The sequence below is a fragment of the Ambystoma mexicanum genome, chromosome 7q (genome assembly GCF_040938575.1).
Source record: "Ambystoma mexicanum isolate Mex_15411 chromosome 7q, UKY_AmexF1_1, whole genome shotgun sequence".
Taxonomy (NCBI): domain Eukaryota; kingdom Metazoa; phylum Chordata; class Amphibia; order Caudata; family Ambystomatidae; genus Ambystoma; species Ambystoma mexicanum.
This window is the reverse complement of record NC_090941.1, coordinates 766,945,349-766,967,897: the sequence shown is the minus strand read 5'-3', so window position 1 is coordinate 766,967,897 and position 22,549 is coordinate 766,945,349. Positions and strand designations below refer to the sequence as shown.

General features: G+C 45.6%; 1 protein-coding gene across 1 annotated transcript in view; it reads right to left on the bottom strand.

Annotated features, from left to right (window-relative positions):
- Positions 1-5,243: 5,243 nt before the first annotated feature.
- The window catches only part of GUCY1A2 (guanylate cyclase 1 soluble subunit alpha 2), a 1,716,628-nt gene continuing 1,699,322 nt past the window's right edge, over positions 5,244-22,549 (bottom strand). Inside the window, exon 8 of the mRNA XM_069640697.1 lies at positions 5,244-6,713. Within this exon, the coding sequence (XP_069496798.1) occupies positions 6,506-6,713 (208 nt within the window). The 3' untranslated portion in view covers positions 5,244-6,505. The remainder of the gene's footprint in view (positions 6,714-22,549) is intronic.

Here is a 22,549-nt window from a genome sequence, read left to right as displayed (position 1 = left end):
TTTGCGGATGGATCCCTGAGGACATAGCTCTATCAATCCCAAGTCTCTTACAGAGCTCTTTCCAAAAGCGGGAGGTATACTGGGTGCCTCTATCGGATATAATCTTGTCTGGAATTCCGTGTAACCGGAATATATCCTTGGAAAAGATAGAAGCCATTTCGGCTGCTGTTGGTAGTCCTGCCAAGGGAGAAAAATGTGCCATCTTAGAAAAACAGTCCACGGTCACCATGATGCAGGAGCAACCATCCGAAGGAGGTAAGTCGACTACGAAATCGGTGGAAATTACTCTCCATGGACTCCTAGGCGGTTCTTCTAGTTGTAGATATCCAACCGGTTTCTGAGTGCTGTACTTAGATCTGGAGCAGATGGGGCAGGTTGATACATACTTCTCTACTAACTTTCCCATTCCTGGCCACCAGAAATGACGTCTGAGTAGATCCAGAGTGTTCTTAATTCCTCGATGTCCAGCTACTTGGTCATCGTGACACCATTTTAAAACCTGTAGACGGGAGGTGGAGTCTGGTAGAAAAAGACGTCCTTTGCAAAGATATACGCCATCCTGAAGGAGGAGATCCTCTGAAGCCCTTACCAAAGGGGTTTTGTCCAGGTTGGCAGTGGCCATGCGTACCCCTTCTAGAAAGGCATTTACCGTACATATCACCCTTTTTTGGGGCAACATGAGGTTTAGATGTTGATCTGGTAAACATTCGGCCGAGGGTTTTCTGGATAATGCGTCGGCAAGCACATTTTGGGTTCCGGGTAAGTAGGTAAGGACGAAGTCATATAGGGAAAAAAAATGGGCCCATCGGGCTTGTCGTGAATTTATACACTCCATACTTTGTATGACCTTTAGATTTTTATGGTCCGTGCACAGTTCAAAGGGAAAAACAGCCCCTTGTAAGAGATGTCGCCACTCTTCACATGCCACCTTCATCGCGAGTAGCTCCTTCTCTATCACAGAATAATTCCGTTGGCTAGGGGTTAGAGTCTTTGACACATAGGCTACTGGAAATTCAATGCCATCATGTTCTTGTAGTAACGCTGCTCCCAAAGCTGCGGACGAGGCGTCAGTTTCTATTATGAATGGGAGGTCTTGATCAGGTTGACGTAGAACTGGAGCCGAACAAAAGGCAGTTTTCAGTTGGAGAAAGGCGTCCTCTGCTTCATCGGACCAAAGAAAGGGAGAAGTAGACTTCTTCAACAAACAGGTAATGGGCAACACCTTATCGGAGAAATCAGAAATGAACTTGCGATAGAAATTTGCTAGTCCGAGGAATCTTTGGATTTCCTTTACAGAAGTCGGACTTGGCCACTGTAAGATGGCTTCTACCTTCCGAGGGTCCATCTGAATCCCCTCGGCAGACAAAATAAACCCAAGATACGGAACCTTAGCTACCTGGAAAACACACTTGTCTGGATTAGCCTTTAAATGGGCTTCCTTAAGTCTTTGGACGACTTGATGAAGATGTTGCGCATGTAATTCAGGGGATTTGGAAAACACTAGAATGTCGTCCAAGTAGATGATGGTACAGTTATACAACAAGTCAGAAAAGGTGCGGTCCATAAACCGCTGGAAAACCGATGGGGCGTTGACTAGACCAAATGGCATCACCCTATACTCAAAATGGCCGAAGGGGGTCCTAAAAGCAGTCTTCCATTCATCGCCGGACCGAATGCGTAGCAAATGGTAGGCTCTACCAAGGTCGATCTTGGAGAACACAGTGGCACCTTGCACGGCTTCTAATATATCCTTAATCAAAGGCATCGGGTACCGATCTCTAATGGTGATTCTGTTCAGTCCTCGGTAGTCGATGCAAGGTCTTAGTTCCACCGAATCTTTTTTGGGCACAAAAAACAAAGATGCCCCAGCAGGAGAACGTGAGGGTTGAATGAGACCATTTTGGAGATTGGAGTCAAGGTATTTCTTGAGGACTTCTTTTTCCCTCAGAGAAAGGGAGAACATTCGCCCAAACGGAACTAGGGCCTCTGGGACCAGGTCGATACCGCAATCCTCTGGTCTATGTGGAGGTAATTCTTGGACTTCTTGGTCTTGGAAAACTTCACTAAACTTAGCCAGGTCGATGGGAATGGTATGTATTCCCACGGTATCAGTTGTTGGACAGACTTCGGGCCTGACTTGGACGGTGGCATGTTTGGTCTCCGGAAGACATTTCTGCAGACAATGATCAGAAGAAAAAGACATCTGATTGGTTCTCCAGTTTATGGTAGGGTTGTGTTTGCGCAACCATGATACCCCGAGTATGACCGGGAAATGGGCAGCTCTTATTAGGTCAAACTGGATAGTCTCTGTATGCTGAAGCAGCTTCATCGTCATGGGCGGAGTGGTATGAGTAATCAGACCAGAACTCAAGGGCTTGCCATCAACTCCTTCCACCTTCTGGTCTTCATCTTTTTCTAGTCGTTCTATGCCGGATTGGTTAGCCCACATGATGTCCATGAAACATCCTGCTGCTCCACAGTCCAATAAAGCTAGGACTTCATAAGATCTTTGATGAAGGGTGAGCTGTACTGCCAGAACCATAAGACGGGTGTCTTCTGTGGATGAGATGGATGTTATGGACATCGAGACGTAGGGACCTGGGAATCCCCCTCGGTAACTTGTCCCCACTAGTTCCGAGGTGGGGCATTTCCCGACCGTCGTGGAGGTACTTCTGGACAGTCGCGTAACAGGTGTTGCTTAGAACCACAATACAGGCACAAATTATTGTCCTTTCTTCTCCTTCGTTCATCAGACGAAAGGGGCCCTCGGGTAGTACCTATCTGCATGGGTTCATCCTTGGTCTGATGGGTGGAGGAGGTAGTGGGTAGACAAGGCTCAGAGAGTATAGGCGTGAATCGTCCTCTTCGTTTTTCTGTACGCCTTTCGGAAAGGCGGAAATCCAATTGGAGAACGGTAGACCATAGTTCCGACAAGGTTGCAGGTCTGGGCATACGTGCCAATTCATCTTTTAGTTCTTCTCTGAGACCTCGACGGAAAACGGTGTATTGAGCCGCCTCTTGCCACCCGGATTCGGCGGCAACCCTCTTAAAACGGGAAATGTAGGATAGTAAATCCGAACTACCCTGACGGATGTCAAGCAACTGCTCACTGGCTATCAGGGCTGTTTCTTGTCTCTCGAAGGCTTCCTTGAATTGTGCCGTAAAACCACTATAGTCTTGCAGCAGTGGGCTAGCACTGGTTACTAATGGGGTGGCCCATGCCAGTGCGTTTCCAGTAAGATTGGATATGAGAAACCCTATGCGGGCATTATCGGAAGCATAAGTCTGGGGTCTGAAAGTAAAATGTATTATACATGCCTCCATGAACTCTTTGAATTTCTGTGGGGAGCCGTCATATTTACCCGTTGCCAGGGGCATAGGGGGTAATTCTGCACGAGCTCTTTCTTGATTATCCATACGTTGCTTTAGGGCCGTATTCTCTACCTTGACAGTTTGCAATTCCTGTGTGAGGTTATGTACTGCAGCAAGCAACTCCTGTATCTGTTCAGCCGTAGCCATGGTTGGTTCATTTAGGCTTTGCAATCTATCATGAATGTCAGGCCGATCTCTTGATTCTTCGGAACCAAAATCGTCGTTATGCAGAACCCACTCCTCCTCACCTGATTCTTCAGTAGGTTCCTCGCGTCTTCGCCCCTTTTTTTCTTGTTGATTTCTTTTTTGAGAAGAGATATGGTCTTCCGCGGTTAGAAGCCACCCTGTTCCCGCTAGTAAACCAGGGAAGCAAGGGACCCCCTTACCGCAGGAGCCGTAGGAGAGGAAAAAAGCATTAGCTAAAAAAAACCTCTCTTGAATCTCGATCCGGATAAGGAGCCAGGTAACCCAGACAAGCTGTTTCTTCCAGAGGAGATCCGGATCCGAGGGATAATAGAGACCGCGGGTTGACTAGTTGGAAGGGAAAAAAGGAAAGGAAAACAGGTAAGTACGGGGGGAAGTATAGCAAAATGTAGAAAAGGAGGGCAGAGTACCGGGAAGGAGCAAGGCAACAAAGAAGGGTAGGAAGGGACGATAACCGGCAAAAAACACCGGTCAGGAAGCAGACAAGGAACTGGAGAGAGCGCTAGCGAAACTGAGCGTGAAAGCTTCAGTTGCAAAGCGCCGGGCAAAACAAAGAGGCGTGGTTAAGAGCAAAACCCGGAAGAGGTCGGAAAAAGACTAGAGCGTAGCAACAGGAAAAGGGGGAAAAATATGGAACGATCAATGGCGGCGGAGTTGCCATCGGTTTCTCAGACTCCAAGGGAATCTCCTTGCAAACGGCATGACACAATCAAATAACATAAAAAGAAGCGCAGATACTGAACAAATACCAAAGACAATCCGAGCTGTATAAATCTCTGCATATATGTATGCACTTATTATGTTATTCAGTGAACTAAAAATGTATGTGTAGGCTTAACAGATATCATGTTTCTGTATCCATAATTGAAATTAAATTGAATGAACATACGTAAGAATTAAGATTTTGAGATGTATTTGAGCAAGAAGAATTATCCAACACAAACAACGTTAATTTCTAAATTTAAAATATGTTACATGGTAAACCCTTGAACTCTGTATTCACGCGAAACACAAACATTGCCTTGAAGCAAAAGCTCATTCAAAGAATATGTTTTTTTGGCACCAGGGAATTTTTTGACGTTGTGCTAATTCAGTAAAATAAATTGCACTCCCTCCAGTGCAACATTTCTGTAAAACGGCCCCACAATGTTTATAGGACTCATGTTGACTTGTACATGAAAAAGGTCCACAGGACACCAGTGGTATTTGTAATTACATTGCCATCATCCAATCCTGAAATGTTTGATTCACAATTCTCTGAATCAGCACATTCCTTTGGCTTCACCATTGACAGCAGAAACACATAGTCAAGAAGAGCCAAGCGGCCTGGCTCCAAATCTACATCATTCAAAAATTCAAACTCTTCACCCCACCAAAAGACTTCCATGCCATAGTGCAGGCCCTTCTGGTCTTGCACATTGATATGGGAAATGGCCTAGTTATCTTGCTCCCACACACTCACTTGGCTCCCCTAAAACAATCGCCCTCATTACGATACTGGCGCTAAACCATGGTGCTATTAGCACCATGGTTGGTGCCGGTATTGTAACGAGTCCGCCAATGTTCAATGGGGAATTACCACCCCATTCCAAGGTTGGCGGGGCGGTAATTCCCCATTGAGCATTGGCCCTTCCCCATTCCAATTTTTGCCCCATAGGCCTCAATGGGACTGGGGAAGGCGCTAAGTACGGTACCTCAAATTGCGGTACTTATTACCAAGGTCCCTTTGCGGGTCCCTACTTTAACAGCTGTTCTAGATCAGCCGTTCAGGTCGGTTCCCGCAAAGGGACCTCGTAGTAAGGCGCTAATGGGTTAATGGTGCTGCAGCCTTTTACAGCGCCGTTAACCCATTAGTTCCAGGGTCGTAATGAGGCCCACTGCACAATGCTGAAATATGTATTATTATGGGTGTGTGGAAATTTGACCAAATCACTCCCATCCTACTTGAGCTACATTGGCTTCCTCCTGAGACCAGGATAGTGTTCAAGACGTATAAATCATCTGCCAAGTAGTTATGAGTAGCACAACAGCATATCTGGCAGCTAAGCTTCACATATCTGGTGGTACACATTCCACACACAGGAAATTGATCAACTGTCCACAAAAAGAGGACCCACAAACAATCCTTCTCTTGTCAAGAAACCACCCTCTGGAACTCAATCCCGGTTTTAGCTCGGAATGCCCCAATAATTCGCCACTTTCTCAAAACTCTCAAAACATGGCTTTTTCAACATTACCTGACCAAGGGCAAATCCCAATGTACTCACAGACTAAAGCACAGACCACAAATCACAGTACCATGCTACTGTTGAAATATGCCAGTCCAATGCTGGCTATCCACACCTGTATAGTGTCTGTTGCTCTTGAGCTAGGTCTGTGCTGTAAGTAATAACATAAAATACCCCTGTGGCAATATTTCTGTGGTGCAAAAATTTAAGGGTAAGAATATTTATTCTGTACTCAGCCAATTTAGGACCAAGTGCTAATGCTCTGGAACGCTGCACCTCTGCCTGTGCAAAGTTTCTGTAACAAGACCTCAAAATGCATTGTATTCCATTAGCTGACTCCTTGTAACAAGGTTGCACCATTTATAATCATCAATAATAGTATGCAATGATGTTTTATATTGGTGTGGACATAGATGTCCTTTGAATGCACTGTAGTCACCCATTTTATGTGGTTAAGTATTTCATGTTTGAGTGCATGTGAGTCTTCGCATATGTCTCTGAATTCACATACCTACCTACCGCCAACTTTCTTTGCTGACAGTAGTCATCCACTTCTGAAGTAATTATTGCCTGACATTATACAGAGCTCTTACTGTGTTTATTTTCCGAACAATTCAGTGAAACAGAAAGAATCTCCTCTCCTGTCATGACCCAGTTATGGGCTTGTGCTTTTGTGATGAGTCTTTGATCTGCAGATGGTTTCATAGGCTTGTCTCTCGAAGGTACATGGTGCCAATGTTGTATGAAACCTTTCTCATTCTCGAAGCCGAGATGGAGTGCTTTAGAGGCTTCTGACCAGTGTTGACTTCCAAGAAATAGCAGATCCCAGGGATTTCCTTTGGAAAGTTGTCTGGGAGTTCTTCGCGGGAACGAGGAGTAAAATAAAAATCTTTTTCTCCTTTCAAAAGCCTGGAAGAAAAGAAAGACATAATTTGAAACATCAAAATAACATAGCAAACAGTACATAGATAGTTACACAGACTAGTAGTGGCTATATTGCTTTATTCTAGGGAATTGATTAAAGCCATTAGGAAAGCCAGCATGTGTAAAGCTTGAACATGTTCACACTCATAATGTATGCATGTAGAATAAGAAAGAGTTTGTTTATTGCAAGCCTAAATGTTAACTATAAAATAAGGTGGCAGTATAAACCACGAGAGCAAGGGCCTCGATACCAGTTAGACAGTTATGGTAAAATGATGCCTGTTCACCTCTCCGACTGATTATGGGTCTCTATCCTGAATATCCTCTGCAAACAGGTCGTAATTGTGGTTGTTATGGTTGGTGAGGTGATATGGTTTGGTGGCATTTCTACGCACGGTGCAATGGCCAATATCCAATAAAGTCTTACAGAACTTCAGAATGGGAGTGACCCTAGCACCGAGCACGGATATGCTCTCTTACTGCCAGCGGTAACAGTATTGGAATTGGATGCCGATCTTGCCATGGGGCAGCAGAAAATGATAAAGGTGAGTTTTAATGGTTAGGTTCAACCATTGTGCCAGGTTTCGGCATTTCACAAACAAACAATTGTAATTAACGCCCATCACCTTTCATTTACAGCGCATTTACTAAGGAAATGGAATATAATACCCAACCACAACAATGTTCTTGAAACTGTATTCCTCAGCCCTATGCCCCCTATAGTATCAATGCACAAAGATGCAGGGGAATTTGCATACCTTGCACTTTTTCCCCTTTTGTGATTCTGGTGAATTTCCACATTTAAATTGGGGTTAAGTGTTGCTTTTCCTTTGTGTGCCAGCACCTGGATCCCAGTATCTCCCTCTTCCTTATACTTCAAATATGTATAATGCAATTATATTCCTCTCCTGTTATCCCTTCTTACCCCTCTCTGGCTCCTCTGCCGCCTCCATCCTCTGCCACCTCTTCGGCACCCCCTGATGCTTATCTGGCCTCCCTGTTGCCTCCCTCCTCTGCCACCCCTCTGACACACTCTTCTCCCTCTCTGACTACCCTGCCTTCTCGTCCATCCTCCTCTCTCATCCTCAAGCACCTCCAACACTTCAGAGGTGTACCTCTGGCCTGTACCCCTCCCGGAAGTTTTTCAAACGTGTCAAACTGCTCCACATCGCTACCTCCAACTCTCGTTCAGATGTCAAACACTCCTTTGACATCTGCCATCTCCTGGAAGAGCTTGCTTTGGATGTACTCAGTCTCATCGAGACTTGGTTCATGGCCAGATCTGTCACGAGTTTCGACGCTCTCCTTCTCAATGGCTACAAGATCTTCTCCAAACCCAGAACCAGCTGTCCCGATGGGGATGTAGCCTTGATTTTCCCAGAGTGGGCCCGGCTTCTATCATTACAATGCAGCATTACTCCTCCTTTGAATTCCTGGTCTGCAGCTTCTTCATCTCTCCTGGCCTCTCTATCACTGAGGGCACTATCTACAGGCCACTTGGCCAGGTCGCTCTCTTCCTCTCTGAGTAGGCTGACCTCTCCTCCTCACTCCTTGCCTTTACCTCCCAACTTCTACCAAACCTGAACATCCATCTGGATGCTACCAGTCCTACCAGCCCTTCTTTCGCAACCTCTGCAATTCTCTCCCTCTCTCTATTCTTCCCTCTGGCCCCACTCACTCTGCAGGGCACACCCTGGATGCTATGATCCCCTCAGTCCTCCCCTTCTCTAACCCTCTCACCACTCCTCACTCTTGGAGTGATCACTTTTTCCTTTCTTCCCACCTATTGCTCTCTTTCCCGCAGGTCAAGCCGACTCCAGCACTGCCACCTAACTTCTTGGTTATCTGACCCATGAAGTGTGTGTCCGTTGAGGATTTTGCTGCTACTTTCTCTCCTCCTCCTGCACCTTTGGCTGACTGACACTCTGACACAGCCCTCTCTAACCTTCATCTCTCTGCCTCTTATACTCTGGATGCCCTTGCCCCTGTCATGAGGATCCACTTGGCGCCCAAATCCAGGTGCAACTCTTGGTATGACTCTGACCTCACTGCCCTTAAATGCAGAGCGGCAGAGAGGAGGTGGAGGGCTTCAGGCGCAACCACTGAAAAGCTGACCTGCTGCCTGCTCCATGAAGTGAGCCTACATCCAAGCCTTCATCTCTGCGGAATCTAACAACTCGGCCAAACCTTTTAAAATCTGCAAGGAGCTGGCCAATCCTGCCGCAGTCTCTACCTCTCTACCTTTCTTGTTCCCGCACAGGCCGGTTGCATGGCCGTGACCTCTCTTTTCACTACTGAAACTTTGGGCATCCTGTCCACCCTCTCTTACTCTACCTCCTCTTCCTCCCCCTCTACCACTCCTGGCCTCCCTGAGCCTGTCTCTCCTCCTCCTTTCTCATCCTTTCCGCTGTTCACCCCTGACGATGTTTCTAGACAATTCTGATCTATGAAAGTCTCATCAAAGCAGGTTCTCTCCTTCTCATCCAGAACAATCAAGCACCACATTGACACCCTTGCTCCAGCATTGGCTAATTTCTGCAATTACTCCTTCACCACCAGCGCTTTCCCCTCCCCCTTAAACACTCTCTTGTGTGCACCCCTTCTAAAAAAGCCCTCGCCGATCCTTCCTCTCTGGCCAACTATTGCTCGATCTCCATCACTCCTTTCCTGGGCAAACTCTTGGAAAAGCTAGTCATCTCCCAGCTTAATCTACATAATGTAACTGTTGGTTGCTTCCATGGCCATAAGTCTGACTTCAGAGCTGCAAGAAGCACAGAACCTGCTCTCCTGAGCACCACTGAAGACGTGCTCTCCAATCTTGACTCTAATCTCCCTTCTGTCCTCATTCTCCTTGATATATCTTCTGCTTTTGACACGGTCAACCATGCCATCCTGCTCAATCGTCTCCGGGACAACCTTGGTATTACTGATCAGGCCCTGGCCTGGTTGACCTCGTTTATCTCCGACCGACCCTCACAGGTCCTACTGGGTCTTTCCTCGCCTCTATCTCTCTCTACTTGTGGTGTTATGCAGGGGTCTAACCTCTCTCCCTGGCTCTTCAACCACTACATGTCACCTCTTGCTATGCGGATGACACTCAGCTCTCTTTCAGGCTCCCCTCAGTCAAATCTGCTTCTGTTCTCATAACAGACTGTCTGGCTGCAATTCAGGAATGGTTAGCCACCAATGATCTTTTGCCTGAATGCCAGTAAGACTGAGATTCTTCTCATTGGGACACCCGCTCCCTCCTTTCCTCTCTCTCTCTGGCTGCCCTCTCTGGGCCCTCTTCCTGCTCCTTCCTGTGAGGCTAACAACATTGGTGTCATCTTCAACTCCAACCACTCCTTCTCTCCTCACATCTCTGACGTCCCTAACAATCAAACTATCAGCTGCACTTCCTCAGGGGTATTCTGCCTTTTCCACTTTCTCCCAGAACTTCACTGGGCCTCATTACGAGGTAGGAGGTAGCCATGGTGCTAATAGCACCATGGCTACCCCTTACCGCATTCCAGGACCGGGTTCCAGAAATAGGGACTTACCGGATCATTCCAACCATGGAGGACCCGGTAAGTCCCCATTCCGGGAACCATTCCCCATTCCCATTCAAGCCCCCATAGGGCTCAATGGGAATGGGGATGGAGCTAATAACGCTACCGCAATTTGCGGTACCGTTATTAGCTCTGAAGTCCCTTAAAGGGTCCCTTCCATAACGCCTGGTAAAACCAGGCATTAAGGAAGGGACCCGCTAAGGGACCTCGGAATAGGTTGGTAAGGGATTACCGGCACCGGTTTCCTTACTGGTGCCGGTAATCCCTTACCACCTACCTCGTAATGAAGCCCACTGTCTACAGAGCTCTGGTCCTCTCTAGGCTGGACTATTGCAACAGCCTCTTTCTAAATCCTCCTGTGTCTACTCTTCGACCTTTACAATGTATCCAGAACAGGACTGCAAAACTTGTCCTTAGCCTCAAGCCCAGAGATCGTATCTCTCCAGGTGTGAACATTTCTCCACTGGCTCCCTGTGGCTGCAAGGATCAACTTCAAGATGCTCTGCATTGTTCACAAGGCTTTATGGGGCCCGGGACCACTCTACTTCCAACTTTCGCTTCCAAAACATCTTCCTTCTCGAGCTCTCTACTCATCCACCTCCAACTCTATGAGGGTTCGACGCTTCTCCAAGCAGGTTGGGGGGCAAATCTATCTCCTCGGATGCAGCTTCTCTCTGGAACAGCCTCCCTGCCCCTCTCAAACTTGAGCAGAACCCCCTCTGGTTCCAGAAGCAACTCAAGTCCTTCCTTTCCGCTTCCACTTTCTCTCTTCCTCTGCCCCTGCTGATGCATCTGACTGCTTTGTGCACTGGTCACCTGTCACCCTCTAAACTCATGCCCAGGCAAGAAAAAATGTCCTCTAATCACAATGATTATTTTCCATTTCTTTGTGTCCAATCATCGGATCAGGGAAATAATCATTGTGATTAGAGGACATTTTTTCATGCTGATGTTAAAGTCTCTGATCTGATAACAACCATGATGAAATTCAATGTGCTTGATAACGCAAGCAAATAAGCTGCAAAAGTGCTGTATGAAAAATACCCCCCCTGCAGTTAATGAATGCCATCATCATGCCATTGCTAAAAAAGATAAGTGGATCCAGCCATTCGCAAGAATTTTCAGCCCGTAGCAGGACTCCCATGGCCTGGACAAATCCTGTCGAAGGTTGTTACCTGCCAGTTGCAGGACTATGTGGAAAATGAGTCATTGTTGGACTCCTTTCAATCTGCCTTCCGTCCCAAGAATGGAGACAGGGCTGCTGGCTGTGCAGGATGATCTCTTAGGGGTTGTGGGTGAGGCAGAGCTATCACTGTTGGTGATGCTGGACCTCTCCGCTGCCTTTGATATGGTCGACCACCACATGTTGCTTAATCGCTTGAGAGCAGTAGGTAAGGTTTCTATGCTTGCAATCGTGGATCTTTTTGGCTGACCTCCAGCAACAGGTCAAATTTGGGGGACATATCTCAGACGCTATTCTATTGTGATGTGGAGCACCACAAGTGTCTTCATTGTCGTCTCTACTTTTCAACATGTATTTGTAGCCGTTGATGTATATTCTGAGAAGTCATGGGGTGAACTACCATTCATACACTGATGACACCCATATTTTCATCAAATTGGGAATATTGAGGAAGCTAACCTCATGCTTAAACAGTGCCTAGGTGATGTTAGTATGTGGATGTCAGGAAACCAGATCCAGCTCAATCCAATTAATACTGGGCTGGGCTGTATGGCCCCCAACACATACTCTTGGCATCAAAAGGTTCCTTTGCCCCAGTCTGCTTGGTGTCGATCTCAGGTTCACCCCCAGGATAAAAAATCCGGCCTACATCTGGCAAAACAACCTTAGAAGTGGGGGCCAGCTAAGCACCAAGGTGCAGGCAATCTTCTATTCATTGCAATTATTATGTCAAGTCCTGTTGTTCATTCCAAGCAAAGACCATGCATGCAATTGTGGGGGCCATGGCGAATGCACACTTGGATTATTGTAACAGTCTTCTGGCGGGCATTCTGGCCAAACAGCTTTTTAGGCTTCAAAAAGCTAAACATGTGGCTGTCAGAGTGGTTTGCCGATTGGGCAGATGCACCAATGTATCTACCTCTCGCTGATCACTTCACTGGATGGCCGTAGAGGGCAGAATTACATGTAAGGTGGCACATCTAATCTTGAAATGCTTGAATGGATCTGCTCCCATTTATTTGAGGGGCAAAATTAGCCATTATCAGCCTACTAGGCGACTACGATCACAAGATCAGTTGTTGCTGACTGTTCCCCATCCGTATTTGTTTCAAGCTGAGATAGAAGGTTTTCTGTTTTTGGCCCGAGGCTGTGGAAGAGTATCCACTGAGATATTAGCGCCCTTGAGAGGTTACATCAGTTTTGTAGAGCACTCCAGGCCTTTCTTTTTAAACAAGGGGCTGTGGGGGTGTGTGTGCACGGTGGGGGATCAGTTTCTTCTGTTACAAGAGATTCCTGTATGCCCTGTTCCATTGTGACTTGTTCATGCACCAGCTGTGCCTTCGTATGCTTCAGTCCATAATGGGCGTGTTATAAATAATCAACATCAATCAAAAATCAAATCAATGTTTGCAATAGATATATAAAACAATGCAGATTGTTACCATCCTGATTTTCGGAACAATATATTAATAACCCACTCACATTCTGCTGTAGCCATGCCAGCATACAATGAGATTCATATATAGCTCAAGGAAGCGAAGATTAAAGCTTCACCCATTCACTCATTTAAGAATATGACATTATTGTGAGCATATGCTTGGATTCACTGATGCCAATATGTTGGCGTTTATATGAGCCCTTTACTGTTACAGTGGTTTTGCTAAAGCACTTCGCAATAAACACTCTTATAACGAACTGGCAACACAAATTGATAATCATTTTGTCAACCTCAGAAGGATAAACGATTCAGTGGACCTTACTAGGATTCAAAGCTGTGACTTGCATATTATACATAGATTCCAGCAGTGAGCGCTTACAACAGCTTTCAGCTCTGGAGCTTACATTTATTATTAATATAACACTATAACTATAACAGGAGGAACATGCCTTGGGCAGAAGTGAACTTGGCAATAGTGTTATGTTTGGTTCTAAACAGGAATGGAAGTGATAGAAAAGGGTGGTCGGTAGGTAGCTTAATACATATTTTTTTCTAACTGCACAGGTGATTAAATAGCATACTGTGGCACAATTGGATAGCTCAGCAAGTTAAATGCACAACTCTGACTTCCAAGTTATATTTTAGCAGGGCTGAATACGTCCTTTATCCTTCTGAGGTTGTTAAATTAAGTACGATTACACTTCATAGTAATAACACCAATTATTACTGCGCTTGGAAGCAGGAGGAGTCAGGAGTCAGACATGAAGTAAAATACATAGAAATATGCTATAATATAAACTATTCTACCTGTATATTAAACAGCAAGGTGACATTTGTTGGGCAACCATGACATTTATTTTATGCATTTATTTATTTGTTGTGCATTTGTAAGGTGCTTATACATCAAGTAAATTGTGTTTTTAAAGCACCCACAGGGCAACATAGAGGAAACATGGGAATGAAAGGTGAATATAACAATGCAAGAGAGAGGCAGTCCTACTAGGCCTTGTGAGCATTTAGAACGTGCAAGTGGAGAGAGAGAGAGAGAAGGGATGAGGGAGGGGTAAGTGCTAGGAGTACCAAGGATGGGAGTGCTAGAGAGTAAGTTGCAAGCAGCTGTTAAGTGACTGGCAGTGATTACTTGGTTAGAGTGGTCAACTGCCAAGTAAATATGTGTAGGCTTGTGATAGCCTAGGCCAGTGGGCACCAAGGCAAGTGCCTGGAGTGGGCGGAGGCTGAAGGTGGGAGGCCAGGACCCAAGTGGACACATAAGGTCCCTGGTGCCCAATCTCAGCAACTGTGGGGTTAACAGAGGAGGGACAGGGGGAAGGAAGAGGTGAAAAGGAAAGTCTTGAGGAGCTTCTGGAATCTGAAGAGGTCCGGCTCAAGACAAAGAAGGGGGAGGCTGTCCCAAAGGAGGGAGCCAGCCAAGGAAAGAGATCAGCCACCAGCTCGCTGTTTAGCGAAGCGCTTGACACGCAGAGAGTTGGTCACGGATAAACGTAGAGATCTGGAGGGAGAGTATTTAGTAAGAGACAGTTGTAGATAGCGTGGACCCCGGCCCCAGATAGTCTTGTGGATGATGCAGAGGAATCTGAATTTTATCCTTCCAGCAACCAGGAGCCGGTGGACAGATTTTATGCCTGGAGAGATGCAGTCCCTAGGCTTGAGGCCAAGAATATGTCTTGCAGCCCTTGTCTTGATTAGCTAGAGGGGACATAGAGAGGAAGAGGGTAGATTAAGGAAGAGGCTATTGCAGCAGTTTAGCCTAGAGATTACAAGAGCTCTAGAGACAATGAGCTTCTGGGGGAAAGTGAGGAAAGAAAGAATTCCTTTGAGGAGGTGGAGTTGAAAGTGGGCCTTCTTGGCAAGGTCCTGGAAGTGAGGAAGGAAGCAAAGAGAGGAGTCGAAGATGTCTCCAAGGTGTTTGGCTTCAGATGACGGAGTAGGTGGAAACCCCATAGAGGGTGGCCAGAGTGTGGGGAAGAACGAGGGAGCAGGAGTCCCAATGGGAATTATCTCAGTCTTGCTGGCATTGAGACAGAGATCATTGGAAGCACGCTAGGATTGAATGGCAGATAGGCTGTCAGGAATGATGGGGGAGGTAAGGAGAGGATCAGATCTGAGTTTCAAGAAGAGTTATGTGTCATCTGCATAACACTGGAATTAAGGGGAAAGGTGGAAATTAGGTGTGCAAGTGGAGCAATATAGGTGTTAAAGAGCCAGGGAGAAAGGTTGGAGCCCTGGGGGATGCCACAGGTGGAGGTAGAGGTGGGAGAGGATCACCTTTGAAAGTTTTCCATTGTGTCCAACCTCCAAATTTGCCCTATAAATCTTTTTGACGGTACATGCAATGGTCCAACAGCAAGATTTTAGCTCAGCCCTGCTGCATCCAGGGGTCTCATCAACATATTTATCCCCTACACAAAATTCTCACGTCTCCTATTTACAATGATGCTGGCGCAGCTAAAACAATAGCAAGGGGGCCTCTCCAAACCCTGTTACGGCCCTGCCCTCTCCTATTAGTAAGCTCATTTTCCAACAAACTGTTTTACCAGCATCAGTATTTCAGTCTTTCCAAGATCACGGCCATCTAATGTCCAGCATCAGTGTGAAATCTAGTAAGTGTTATCTATTTACTATTTTTCCTTCTGAGTATTACTTTCATGACTTGAACGAGATTAGAGAGAACGGTCCCACCACTAAAAATGCCACATTAAATAACAAAGTAAAATATACTCAAAATGCGTGTTGTGTACATGTAAAAAACTATTTTTTATTGCTGATTTGGTTTGAAAACCTATACATCTGTTCACTATATCAAAACACGATTACACAAAATATCATAACATTCATTACCACAACCAAAGTTCAATAGCATTAAAACTTAATGTTAATTTTTAACATTTCAAATACTTTCAATGAAAATCTGTACAAATCTAAAAGACAAGGTATACTATTCCCTATCTTAAAATCAGAGCACAATAGGTCATCAGGCAAAGACGTGGTAAATCCATCCAATAGGTTAAGGTACTTGTACTTCAAAAGTACAGTGGCTTCACAACCAAGAATCAGATGTTTTAAGGGTTATACACAACCCCTTTAAATCCCTTTCTTTACACAATCTAGAGCCTCTTTCCTCTTTTCATATTTTGTATCTAGGGGCAAATGACCCATGTATTGGAAGCTGGGTAAACTTGAATTTAAGATAAATCTCACAGACTCTACTACACGGGAACAAAGAAATATATTTAGACAAACATGTTTTCTTTCCTGGAAATTTAGAATATTCATTATAAAGATTATAGGAGCTCAACTGGTCCACTGTTTCGCACAGGTCTAGCTCAACAATGTTCTACTTCCTGTTTAGAGGATTATTGATTAGTTCCACATCGTCTAAACAGATTTTCTCCAACAAAAAGAGCATAGTTTGACTAAAGGAGTTTATAGAATAAAGAGGCATTACCAATCATCATAGAATGAAGATTCTCAAACAATGAATTCGTTTGAGGGGTTAACATTTTCTGATACAAACACAATTTAGACCATAATACTCAGACAGCCAGGGAAGTTAAACCAAATTCATGTCTAATGATACATCCAGGAATTGAGAGGGACAAAAAAAAACCCTTTCTTCCAAATTGTGGCTTGTAAAGAATTGAGCTATGGAACCATGTTGTACAACATGGTCTCAGGCCTGTATGTTAATGATAGAACTACTTTTCCTAGGTACAGCATTTGAAAAGAAATGAAAGAAAACGTACACAGAGATAACCATAACCTTTTTATTTGGGGAATGAGTGGAAGAGACTTTATCCACAAGCGCTCTCTGATGGCCAATTGGCGATCATTATAAGTAATTGTGCAGCCCAAGTATCGCATGGATTGAGCCAGCTCTATACATGCATTTCCCACTGACCAAGTGGTTGTTTTCGGTTCAGGTTTTTTGAAAAATATGACCATCTTTGATTTGGCTCCATTGACCAGAAGGTTATTGGTTCTTGTAAAGACATGGAAAGCTGACAACAAAACGCATAACATTGTCGGTAAATGCCCACCAACGTAATTTCTTCAAACCCAACTTTATTGCAACTGAATTCAGAGAGTCCCATAAGGTGTTAATATCTGAAATGTAAATGTTCAAAAGCGGGGGGGCCGGGGGCTAAAACGCACCCCTGTCTACGTCTGACAAACGTTTTGATCGCTCTAGAAAGTGGACCTTCCCTGGTTAGGCGAATCTTGACATGCGTACCAGAGTAAATAAGCGAGATTTGGTTGACCAACGGAACTGGAACGCCCCAATGTAAGAGCTTAAGCCACAAACACTCTCTGTTGACTCTGTCGAAAGGACATGGTACTAAAAATGCCACGTTAAGTGACAAAGTAAAATATACTCAAAATGCAAGTAATGCCTGTTGTCCACGTGTAAAAAACGATTTCATTACTTCATATTCATTTTTTGGAACGTGAGACTTGCTAATTAGAAGATCATTTTTGAGTAAGAGAAATGAAATCATGAAGATATGGTTCGATTATTACAGATGTATAATCACCTGAAGAAGTGGCATATACGTGAACGTGTTACTTCTGAAGTCACACTATGTCTTAGGCCATATATTATCAAAGAGTACAATCAGAAGTAAATCGGATGCTTAATTATTGATAATAAAGGAGTGATGATGAATTGTTCTAGGGCGTGGCACTCGCGCTAAAGAAATGTTGGACTACCCTTTGGTTTGTTGATTTGTCTATTAGTGCCTTTGAAATGACAAGACATTGGGCACGCTATCCAATTGACACATTTTAAAACAACTTCTGCCCAACTCCCAGCTGTGCCCATAATATGAATTCAGTCAAGAACAGACTTTTTAAGCTCAAACAATATGTAACCATAGTTGTCTGTTAATACATGTTATGAGGGAGACTGTGTGCTTTCTTCCTGGAGGTGTTGCAGACACAAGGTACTAAAACAATTGAAGTAGAGCTGACAAAATTATGTAATACAAGAAACAGGTGATTTAAGAAGCGATATTTGCACTGACCACCCAGTGCAATAATGTCAATTGCCCTGAGCGGTCTGTGCAAAAGTGCTATTTACATTAATTAATGACTGCACAAACAACAGCTTGTGCTTTTCATTGCTGCAAATTTCTGACCGAAATTGATGGCTTGGTAAATAGTAAAAAGGTTCTTACCCACAGTGATTTGTTTGACCTTATGCTTACAGAGCACATTTAAAGCGATTGATCTGCTTTAAAAAAGGCTCACAGACCACCCTCTCTTGTGATGTATAATGTATTCAATTCTCCCGGGCCGGTTGAAGATGTGTGGGGCCTTGTGAGTCACATCAACAAATTATGTTTGCCCCCACCCCTGACGGTGTTTGATGAGTTAACAACTTTTACAGAGACATGTCTTTGGCCGGCAAGCACACGTTTACAGTTAAACATCCTTTAGTTTGTGAAGACTGCTTCCTTTCAAAATATCTGCATTCCAGCAGCCGCACCTTGCAGCTTCTTGGCAACAGAAGGCAGGAGTGAGTAAATGAAGATTATCATAGGACAGGTTTATTGGCATCTGCACTCCAGCACAAAGAAAGTCAACCAGCGAGGAGTTGAAAATGCTAAATGACCACTTAAGAAAAGCAATGAGTCGATAAGAAATGTACTCTGCTGGTTAATGCAAGGAGGACGCCGGGTGTTGCCAGCAATTCAGCCTGCATAACAAAAGAGGTGATGGCTGGAAGGTTAAGAATTATTCTTAACCTCTGGCATTGCTCTGGGCAACACTCCAGATCATTGTTCTTCACCTGCCAAGCCATTCCAAAAGGGGGAAGACCATATGTAAATCAGGCCTGGTCCCATTCCAGTGGCCAGTCCAGCCTGAACTGCTTGGTCACATCACTTCTGCACGAGACCACAAGCATCCCCAAACATGTTTCAACCTTATTGGCCTCATGAGTGAGTAGTAGCTTGGGTCTTTAGGTCCAGCAGGCACCGGACCCATATCTGGCCATACCTTCCACACGAGGGGTGACTATAGGAGAATAATAGTTGATGGCTGGAAGGTTTAGAATTCATTTTACCTCTGCCATTGCTCTGGGAAACCATCCAGACCATCGTTCTGTGCCTGCCAAGCCATTACAAAAGGGGATAGATCATATGCAAATCAGGCTTGGTTCCATCCCAGTGGGCAATCCAGCCTGAACTGCTTGGTTACATCCCTTCTGCACGAGACCAGAAGCATCCCCAAAGATGTTTTGATCTTGTTGGGCCGCATGAGTGAGTAGTAGCTTTGTTCTTTAAGCACAGCAGGCCGGGATCCACATCTGGGCATATCCATCCCACTCGGGTGATTACAGGAGAATAAAAGAGTTGATGGCTGGAAGATTTAGAACTCATCTGAACCTCTGTCATTGCTCTGGGCAACCCTCCAGACCATTGTTCTTCACCTGCCAAGCCATTACAAACGGGGAAAGACCATATGCAAATCATGCTTTATCCCACCCCAGGGGGCAGTCAATCCCAAACTGTTTGGTCACATCCCTTTTAAAGGAGACCACAAGCATCCCCAAACATGTTTCAGCCATGTTGGGGCTCATCAGTGAGGAGTAGCTTGGGTCTCTATGCCCAGCAAGCACAGGACCCACGTGCGGGCACACACATCCCTCACAGGGTGACTACAGCAGAACAAAAGAGGTGATGACTTGAAGGTTTAGGATTCATCTTAACCTCTGGCATTGCTCTTGGCAATCCCCCAGACCAGTGTTCTTCACCAGCCAAGCAATTACAAAACGGGAAACACTGTATACAAATCAGGCTTGGTCCCACCCCAGGACGCAGTCCAGTCCAAACTGCTTGGTTACATCCCTTCTGTACGAGACCACAAGCATCCCCAAACATGTTTCAGCCTTGCTGGGCCTCGTCTGTGAGGCGCCGCTTGTGTCTCTAGGCATAGAAGGCACAGGATACAAGTATGGGCATACCCGTCGCAGTCGGGGTGACTACAATAAAACAAAGGTGATGGTGGCTGGAAGATTTAGAATTAATCTTGACCTCTGGCACTGCTCTGGGAAACATGCCAGACCATTGTTCTTCTGCTGCCAAGCCATTACAAAAGGGGAAAGAGCATATGCAAATTAGGCTTGGTCCCACCACAGGGGGGCAGTCCAGCCCAAACTGCTTAGTGTCATCCTTGAAACATGTGTGCTGCAGAGCACACTTATAATGGACTAAATTGATGAAATGTGTACTTTCTGTAAATACTGCCATCATAGGGGCGACATCTCCGGGCTCCAAATCACATGTTATTACTCGAAAGATTGACAAGGATATAGCTAACTGTGGGGAACCTGCACTGGCCTGGCACGCCTCCTTCTTGGGACCAAGATCAGCCAGGGTGTCTGCAGACGGCTTTCAATCTCCTCCCGAATCTCTCACCTGTGGTGTTCCACAGGAAGCCTCTCTGTCGCCTACCCTGTTTAATCTTTACATCTGCCCACTCTTTGACCTCTTGGATGAGCGTGGTTTTTTAATACACCAATTATGCCAACGACACCCAGGTGATCATCGAGCTGACTCGGGATTATATCAGGGACTCTCCCAACATTGCTATGGTTTATGACGTCATTCAAAAATGGATGAATACTATTTCACTTGCTCTAAATGCCAGTACGACAGACCTCATTTTAGAAGGCTCCAGCTAGCGACTGTCCGAACTATGTCCTAGATATAGTCACTTTACCATCTCAGGATCCACAATTAAAACATGTTCCTGGGTAAAAGTTCTTGCTGTATATATGGAATGTAATCTCAACATGAAAAAGCATGTTTGTCATGTCACATCTACGTGCGCTTATACCACCAACTAATTCGGCAGATCACACCATATCTTTCTGACAGTAATGTTGCATCCTTAGCAACTCCAAAATCGACTATTGTGACAGTCTTTTTGCTGGAACAACAAAGAATAACTTGAAGACTCTTCAGGTCGCTCAAAATAATGCTATGAAAGCAGTATGGGGTCTCGCAAGACTCATGTCTCACTGGCCCGATGCTCTTTGCACTGGCTTCAGATGAGACATTTGATATCACACAAATTGCTCTCTTTGACCCATACATATCTTAATCACCAAGCCCCTATGGAATCCTGTTGTACACTCACTACGCTCCAATGGTCACAATAATCTACGTCAGCCTCATCATAAGCGTCAGTGCTTTGGAGGCACTACCTTCGACGTATGTGCTCCCGCCCTCTGGAACTCATTGCCTCTGGAGTTAAGAAGTATCCAACTTGGGTCCTTCCTTTCATCTATCTTCCTCTCTACCTGTGGTGTTCCCCAGGGGTCTAACCTCTCGCCCTGGCTTTTCAACCAATACCTGGCAACTCTCACACACTGCATTGCCATTTTCTGCTCAAATTTCCAGTGCTACGCTGACGACACTCAACTCATTTTCAGGCTGCCCTCTGCCACCTCCTCTCCCTCTCTCATCTCTGATTGCCTAACTGCCATTCAAGATTGGTGTGCTGCCAATGATCTTTGTCTGAATGCCAGCAAGACGGAGATCCTCCTCATCGGCACACCTTCACCATCCTTTCCCCTCACTCTCTGGCTGGCCTCCCTTGGCCCTCCTCCTACCCCCACCTGCGTGGCTAAGAACCTCGGGGTCATCTTTGAGTCCTCCCTTTCCTTCTCTGCCCACATCCCTGAGGTCTCTAAAAAGTCAAATTTCCGACTGCACTTCCTCAGAGGTACTCTGCCTTTCCTCTCCTTCCCCCAGAAGCTCATTGTATCCCAAGCTATGGTTCTCTCTAGCTTGGACTATTGTAACAGTCTCTTTCTAAATCTACCTGCCTCTACTCTCCGCCCTCTGCAACTAATCCAGAACAGGACTGCAAGATTTGACCTTGGCCTCAAGCCCTGGGATCGTATCTCTCCAGCTCTGAAATCTCTCCACTGGTTCCCAGTGGATGCAATGATTAAATTCAAAACCCTCTGCATTGTCCACAAGGCTTTCTGGGGCCTGGGTCCAAAATACCTTCAGCTACCCCTCCGCAAAATACCTCCCCTCTCGAGCTCTTCGCTCCTCTACCTCCAACTCCCTCAGGGTCAGTTGTTTTTCTAAGAAACGAGCTGGGGGTAGATCTCTGTCTTCAGCTGGGGCCTCCCTCTGGAACAGCATCCCTGCCACTCTAAAACTTGAGGAGAACCATCTCTGGTTCCAGAAGCACCTCAAGACCTTCCTCTTTTCTTCTGCCTTCGCTCCCCCCTCCCCTGCTGATCTGTTCTCTCTTCTGGCCACCCTCTGTCCTTTGGGCCCAGGTACCTGCTCATCCTGCCACCCTCCTGCACTGCCTCCGGGCCACCCCTTGCACTGGGGTCTTTATCTGTACCCATACAGCCCCCCTTTTTCTTCCTGCACTTATCAGACCTACCCTGTCTGCTGCCTTAAACCTAGCACTTGCAAATTTCTGGCTGCATTACCACTGTTTGTTTCCTTTATTATTTATTTATTGTTATTTATCTGTTTCTCCTCTGCTTCGCACTTTCCACCTCTCCCCCTTCCATGCACTTTTCCCCTCTCCCTCTCGCATGCACTTGCACATTCTCAATGTCACTGGGCCTAGTAAGATCGCTGTTTTGTTCTCCCCT